At 47.0% G+C, this 7643-nt stretch overlaps 1 protein-coding gene across 1 annotated transcript in view; it reads left to right on the top strand.

The window, feature by feature from the left end:
• Window positions 1-4078, top strand: part of SEC14L5 (SEC14 like lipid binding 5) — a 46407-nt gene extending 42329 nt beyond the window's left edge. Inside the window, 1 exon segment of the mRNA XM_011376614.2 lies at window positions 3967-4078. Coding sequence (XP_011374916.1) covers window positions 3967-4078 — 112 coding nt within the window.
• Window positions 4079-7643: the final 3565 nt, after the last annotated feature.

Here is a 7643-nt window from a genome sequence, read left to right as displayed (position 1 = left end):
TGTGTGTGTGTGTGAGAGAGAGAGAGAGAGAGAGAGAGAGAGAGAGACAGAGACAGAGACAGAGACAGAGACAGAGACAGAGACAGAGAGACAAAGAGACATTGCATAGAGATGGCTGGGGAATTATGAAACTCTCCGGGATCTGAGGGAACTTTTTGGGATCAGAGGTGCCAGTGAGGGCCATTGTTTACATTCCCCTCCACCCAGATAGCAGAGGCAGGAGCTCTATCCAGGTGTTCTAGCCAACCTGTAAGGCAAGAGTGTTGCAAAGCTCTCTCCAACAGGACCAGCACAATATTGCAGCATGCATGCACAACCAGATCAACAGGGCACTGCCATACCCGAGCTAGCTCAAGCAGGACCAACAGGATGCTGTGGTGTGCATGCACTGGGCTGCCCAGCCCAGACCCTACTCTAGCTGTGGACAGCTGGATCAACAAGGTGCCACCATGCACACATGCAGGCACTGGCTGCTCCATCTGGATCTTGCTCTGTTGGTTCTCACAGAGCACTTTGGTACGTATGCACTGGGCTGCCCAGCCTGGGCCCTGCTCCTGCTATGGACAACCGGAACAACAGGGCACCACTCCACTGGGACCAACAGGGCACAGCATGAACCAGGTTGCCCCACGTGAACCTCACTCCAGCTGCAGACAGTCAGACCAATAGGGAGCTGCCACACACATGTGCATACAACGGGCCATCCTTCCCAGCCTGCTCCTCCCAGCCAACCAGCGGCCCAGCACTGCATCTGCCCATCCTGGCTCCAACCTGCCTGCCAAATCCACCCAGCACACAGTCTACACAGAGGTTACTTACACACGAGGCCGCTTTTTCAGGATTGAGAGATAGCTATCTCATTGAATTCATAAGAACAAACAGAAAAGGTCAAACAAAATGAGAAGACCGAGGAATATGTTACAAATGAAGGAACAAGAAAAAGTTCTGGGAAAAAAAAACCCTAATGAAGAGGAGATAAGTAATTTTCCTGATAAAGAATTCAAAGAAATGGTCATAAGTGTGCTCACCAAACTTGAGAGTATAATAGAGGAACTCAGAGAGAAGTTCAGCAAAGAAATGGAAAATATAATAAAGAACCAATCAGAGCTAAAGAATACAATAACTGAAATTAAAAATACATTAGAATGAATCAACATCAGATTAGATAATACAGAAGAACAGATTAATGACCTGGAAGATAGAATAGTGGAAATCACCCAATCAGAATGGCAAAAAGAAAAAAGAATAAAAGAAGTGAAGATGATCTAAGGGCTGTCTGGAACAACATCAAATACACTAACATTCACATTATAGGGATCCCAGAAGGAAGAGAGACAAAGGGGCATAAAGTTTATTTGAAGAAATAATGGCTGAAATTTTTCCTGATTTAGAGAAGGAAACAGACATCGCGGTCCAGGAAGCATAGTGTTCCAAGCAAGATAAACCCAAGGGGTTCCACACCAAGACATATTGTAATTAAAATGGCAAAAGTTACAGATAAGACCATTTTAAGGCAGCAAGAGGTAAACAACTTTTCACATACAAGGGAAACCGCATAAGGGCATTAATTGATTTCTCAGTAGAAACTACACAGGCCATAAGGAAATGTGGCAGGACATATTTAAAGTGCTGAAATAAAGGAACCTAAAACCTAGAATACTCTACCTGGTAAGGTTATCATCATTCAGAATTGAAGAAGAGATAAAGAGTTTTCTAGACAAAAACTACTGGAGCTCGTCACCATTAAACTGACTTTACAAGAAATGTTAAAAGGGTCTCCTTTAAACAGAAAAGAAAAAGGCCGTAACCAGAAATAAGAAAATACATGAAAGGAAAAAATCTCACAGGTAAAGGCAGATACATAATAAACAAAGCTAGTATGAAGGTTAAAAGACAAGAGTAGGAAAATTAATTATAACTACAATAAATAGTTGGGGGTACACTAAACAAAAAAGATCTCAAATATGACGTCAAAAACAAAGTGTAGAGCGGGGAGTAAAAATGTAGTACTTTTAAAATGTGTTTGATCTTAAACACCTAACAGCTTAAAATAGACACACACACACACACACACACACACACACACCCCACCAGGCTGCCCTGTCAGAGCTAGCTCAAGCAAAACCAAGATGCTATGGCGCACACACACTGGGCTGCCAAGCCTGGACCCCAGTCCAGCTGTGTGTATACACACACACACACAGACAACTTATGGTAACCACAAACCTACAAAAAGAAAAAAATGCACAAAAAATAAACAGGAACCCAAACAAAACGGTAAAGAAAATCAGTAAACTGAAAAGGAGAGAGATCAAGAGAAGAAAGGAACAGAGAACTACAAAAACAACCAAAAAAAAAGAGAACAAAATGACAATAAATACATATCTATCAATAATTACTTTAAATGTAAATGGACAAAATGCTCTAATTGAAAGACATAGGTTTGCAGAATTGATTTTAAAAAAGACCCATTTGTATGCTGCCTACCAGGGACTCGTTTCAGATCAAAAGACACACACAGACTGAAAGTGAAGAGATGGAAAAAGATATTCCATGCAAATAGAAATAAAAAGAAAGTTGGGGTAGCAATACTCATATCAGATAAGACTTTAAAATAAAGACTAAAAAGAGACAAGGGCATTGCATAATGATAAAGGGGTCAACCCAAGAAGAGGATATAAGAATGGTAAATATCTACTCACCCAACATAGGAGCACCTAAATATATAAAGCAAATATTAACAGACATAAAGGGAGAAATTGATAGTAATACAATGATAGTAAGGGACTTTAATACCCAATTTAACTCAATAGATAGATCATCCGGACAGAAAATCAATACAGAAACAATGGCCTTAAATATCACGTTAGAATAGATTGGTTTAATATTTATAGAACATTTCATCCAAAACTGCTGAATAGACATTCTTTTCAAGTGCACAGGGAACATTCTCTAAGACTAATCCCATATTAGGCCACAAAATAAGTCTCAATAAATTCCAGAAGATTGAAACCGTAGCAAGCATCTATTCCAACCACAACAGTGTGAAACTAGAAATCAACTGCAAGAAAACTGGAAAAAACAAGCGTGGAGACTAAACAACATGCTACTAAACAATCAATGGATCAAAGAGGAAACCAAACAGGAAATCAAGAAATACCTGGAGACAAACGGGGATTAAAGCACAATTTCCAAAACCTATGGGACGCATCGAAAGCAGTTCTAAGAGGGGGACGTTCATAGCTATTTGGGTCTACCTCAAGAAACAGGAAAAATCCTAAATGAACAGCCTAACTTTACACCTCAGTGGACAGCACAGAGAGAGAACAGGTCCGTCATCGCGGAAAGATCTCCTGGGACAACATCGAACACGCTAACATTCATGTAATAGGGATCCCAGAAGGAAAAGAGAGAGATAAAGGGGCATAAAGCTTATTTGAAGAAATAATGGCTGAAAATTTTCCTAATTTAGAGAAGGAAACAGACATCTAGGTCTCCAGGAAGCATAGTGTTCCAAGCTCTGAAGTTTGGAGCGGGAGTTAACAAGACAAAGTGTGTAGGAGGCACAGACATGCTAAGGTCTCAAGAAAGGGGAGGTGGGCATCAGAGGAGCTGAAAGGAGATGGGGGCTGAGGCTGGAGATGGAGCTGAGGACTCCCCAGGCTGTGGGATGCTCTCTGGGCCATGCTGGGTCCCCAGGTCAGGGAAACCCCTGAATAGTTTGTGGCAGGCTAGGCTCTGCTCGTGGGTACAGGGGTGTAGGGAAATGGGTGGAGCTTCATTTCTCATCATGGCCTCACCTGCTTTTCACTCTGCACTTGCCCTCTGTTGTTGGGGTGATTACCAGCCCTGTGCAAGGCCCCTGGGGCCTCATTTGCAGCATCACCAGCTTTTCCACTGCTGCATGGGCCCCAGGGCTGCGTCTCCACCAAAAGGTAACATTTGTGCTGCTCCCTTCCTCCCCAGGGGCTCCATGTCCAGCCTGGAATCCTGCACCAGCGGCTTCTCCCAGCTCAGCGTTGCCACCTCCTTGTCCTCCTCCGGCCAGTCCCACAGCAGCTCCCTGGTCTCCAGATAGCCAGGATGGAGCCCTGAGAGGCAGCACACTCGCTTCCAGTGTCTGAAAGTGTCTACAAACAGAAGCCATCTTGCTGCGAGACCTGGGACCATGTGGGCTGCTGCCTGGGTCAGGATGCTGCCAAACGCAGGGTCTTTGGAGCTGACGGCAGTAATCAGCTCATGGCCTGCATGTGGCAGGAGCTCTAAGTTAGAACCATCTCCTTTGGGCTTCCTATAATGAAAAGCCAAGGAGTGGGTGGACTACCTTCAGGTGTGCCTGGCCTGGGGGCTCAGGGTTGTCATCGAGCTCATCTTTCCTTTTACTGCTGCCTCTGCTTTCCGTGGGACGGCCTCCATCTCAGGTGCCTTCCCCATTGCCATGGGGCTTTTTCCCTCTCTCCTGCAGAGAGAGCCTCTTTCTCCCAAAGTTCCTCCAACCTCCCAAAATGAGCCTAATCAGCCTGCCTGGGCCCCATGCCCTTTCAGATCCAATCGTGGTTTCTGGAGAAGGGAGAACCCCGATTGGCCAGCAGGGTCCTGTGTCGAATCTGGACCAATCACTGTGTGGGGAGATTGGGGTGCAGTTGTTGATTGGCCAGCCTGGATCATATGCTTGTCCCTGGAGCCAACCACCTAGTCTGAAAAGCACAAGGGGCCTCTAGGAATATTGAGGTCCCCCCCAGAAGAAGGAGGAAAGAATACTGGGCAGGCAGAAATGACAGGTGTTCACCACAGCATCTGATTCCATAGCGATGTCCTATGTCCCAAGAGAGGTACAGTGAGCAGTTATATGAGTTACAGGCTCTGCTTTCTGTAGGGAGCAGCCTGCCCTGGACTTGAAATCCATTTTCCTATCGCTTGGCTTGGAAGGCCTAACACCGACTTGAAGAGGGTGGGAAGGCACAGGGTTTCTGCTAAGTTCTAGGCAGTGACGAAGCAGCTCCATCTGCCTTTATACCCCTCTGGAGGTCTCTTTCTCTCCTGGGAGTTCTTTCATTATGACTCTTTTGGTCGTTAAGAAGCCTACATAAAAGGGTAACCATTCATGGGTGTGGGTAACAGGCCCGTCCAGCAGGGCTTGCTTCAGGTGAGGCTAGATCCAGGACCTCAACATGGCATCAGGATATCTCTGTGGGGTGGAGGCTGTGATTTTGTTGCATCTATCCTGGGTCCAATCTGACCCCTAGAACCAGCTCCAGTACTGACAGACTTTCCCCGAGCATAGGAGAGTTTGGGGTCTCCTTGGGGCCTACAGACATTTCTTTTTTCCTCCCCTGGGCCTCCAAAAAGGCAACAGGTCAGAGGTCACCAAGTAGCAGCCTGCAGTCTAATCTGGCCTGCCTTTAGTATTTTTGTTTATATGGGGATTTTAAATGTGGGGCATTTCATCTAGAAATCAAGATTTCTGGCTTCCCTTAGGCACTTAGGAGAGTTGGTAAAATGCAACCACTATTGCCTCATAAAGGTGACAAACAGTTACCCTGGATGGGGCCACACCAGTCCCCACCCCTCTCTGTCGGCCCACGCCTAGTCCGCATCACTCGCTTGCATTGGACCTCACCGAAATGACTTGGCAGGCTGCCTGGGCTCCAATCTGGGGCCCAGAGGCTGGACATTACTTTTATCTCATAGCCTTGCTTACAGCTGGGGGTGGTCTCTGGCTGACAGAGTTGCTGGGCCTTGCCCAAGGGCTGGGTTTATAACCACAGGGATCATCGCCTTCATCCAGGCTTGGAACGACACAGCAAGGAGAGCAAGCTCTCTTCCCTATGAACCTCAATCCCAAACCTGGAGCCAAAAGGAGACATCCTTCTCCCTGCAGGGAGGAAGCCTCGCCCACCTCTGTGGTTTTTTTGTTTGCTTCTCAGGTATAGGAACAAAATCCAATACTGCATCCTGCATCAAGTTGTGTGTACACACATGTGCAGGAGAGACAGAGGGAGGGTGATCAGAAACATTCTCAAAACTAATTGTTCCCATGTCACCAGGCATTTATTGCTGAGAGCAATTTGTAACACTGTCGGCTATCTTTAGATGAATTTTTAGCTTCCCTCTAAAAACTAGGTGTTATCCTAGAAGCGTTTTGGGGTAAGCTGCCCTGGCACTCCCTGCACACTTACTGTCTAGGACTAACACCCAGTGAAGGAAGGAGAAGCCTTTGACTTGGGGTTAGAAATGGCTTTTGACAACTGAAACCTAGATCTGCTGATTCGAGAGAGGAGGGTCTGCCATCAGCAGTCTAGCTTTTACAGGTGGAATGAGGGGCCTCAGGCCTGCTTAGCTCTTCCCTTGAGAGCTTGTTCCCTCTCTCAATTTCCCTTTCTCTCTCTCTCCCTCCCCCAAGAAAGCCCCAGCTCAAAACTGGCTTAAGCAACAAAGGGAATTCCCTGATTCCCGTAACTGGGATAGCTGAGGATGGGTCTTGTTTCAGGTATGGCTGGATCCAGGAGCCCACTGTCCTCAGGCTCATGTGCTCATCTTCTTGGCCTTTCCCAGGCCTCTTGGCTCTGAATGTCTTGGCACACGGGCCTCATCCTCTCCTCCATCTGATGAGAAGTGGCTGCCGGCAGCCCATAGCTTACAACCACAGTGCTCACCATCTCTAAGGCTGAGAGAGTGTCTTTCCATTTTAAATAGAAAGCCAAAGAAAGTTATGACTGACCCAGCACAAGTCACATGCTCACTCCTGTGGATATATTAGCCAAGGGGCTTGGGGCCCTGTGATCGATATCCCCACCGGAAGCCACAGCGGCATGGGGGAAGGCTAACTGCTAAAGGGCAAGGGGAGCTGGGCCACAGAAGCAGCAGGTGGTCATGGACGGTGGTGTCTGCTGCGGTTCTCCTTTTGTGCTGGAGGTCTTTGGGGCCTATGTTGGAATATCATCAATCAATACGCCATTTTTCTTACCTCTGAGGCTTGAAATTAAAAATCCAAGGAAGGGCTGCTGAGCTCTTGGCTTCTAAATTTCCCTGGACCCCTGGGCTGGGAGCTCCTTGGCTTGGCTTCCTTATCTATCTTGTTCATTAACCTATTGTGACCAGGACAGAAACCACCCACTCGCAATAGGACCTGCCCAGGCCCTGGGTTTAGGCCTCGGTCTTAACATTTAGATGAGGTGGGGTTCGAGCCCCAACCATCCTTCCCCTCGATGTGTAAACCTCCAGCAGGTGACTTCACCTCTCTGTGCCTCAGTTCCCTCATCTGTGAAATGGGGACAGCTGTGCCTACCTCACTCATTGAGTCGTAATGGGATGAAACGAAAGAGTGTCTGTAACGTCTACAACCCAGCACACAGTTCGCGGAAAAGCATGGGAGAAAAGTCAGCAGTCATTCTGGTTACTGAATGCTTCTCACCCAAAGACTGCAGATGGCTTACTGAGGACGCCTGCTGCTGTTTTTCATGGGACAGACGGCTCGGCACCATGTGCATCCAGAGGAAAGTGGGTGTCGGCCTATCGTCTCCCTCTGACTTTCTCTTTTAGAAACTGCTCGTGTTTTCTGGGCAAATCCACCCACGGGGAAGAGCACCAGTCAGAATGGTGTCTCCACAGAATGAGAGGAGTGTGGGGCTTTTTTCCCACTC

Source organism: Pteropus vampyrus, unplaced genomic scaffold, assembly GCF_000151845.1.
Source record: "Pteropus vampyrus isolate Shadow unplaced genomic scaffold, Pvam_2.0 Scaffold300, whole genome shotgun sequence".
NCBI classification, from domain to species: domain Eukaryota; kingdom Metazoa; phylum Chordata; class Mammalia; order Chiroptera; family Pteropodidae; genus Pteropus; species Pteropus vampyrus.
Note: the sequence above shows the minus strand (reverse complement) of the source record. Positions and strands in the feature narration are given on the sequence as shown.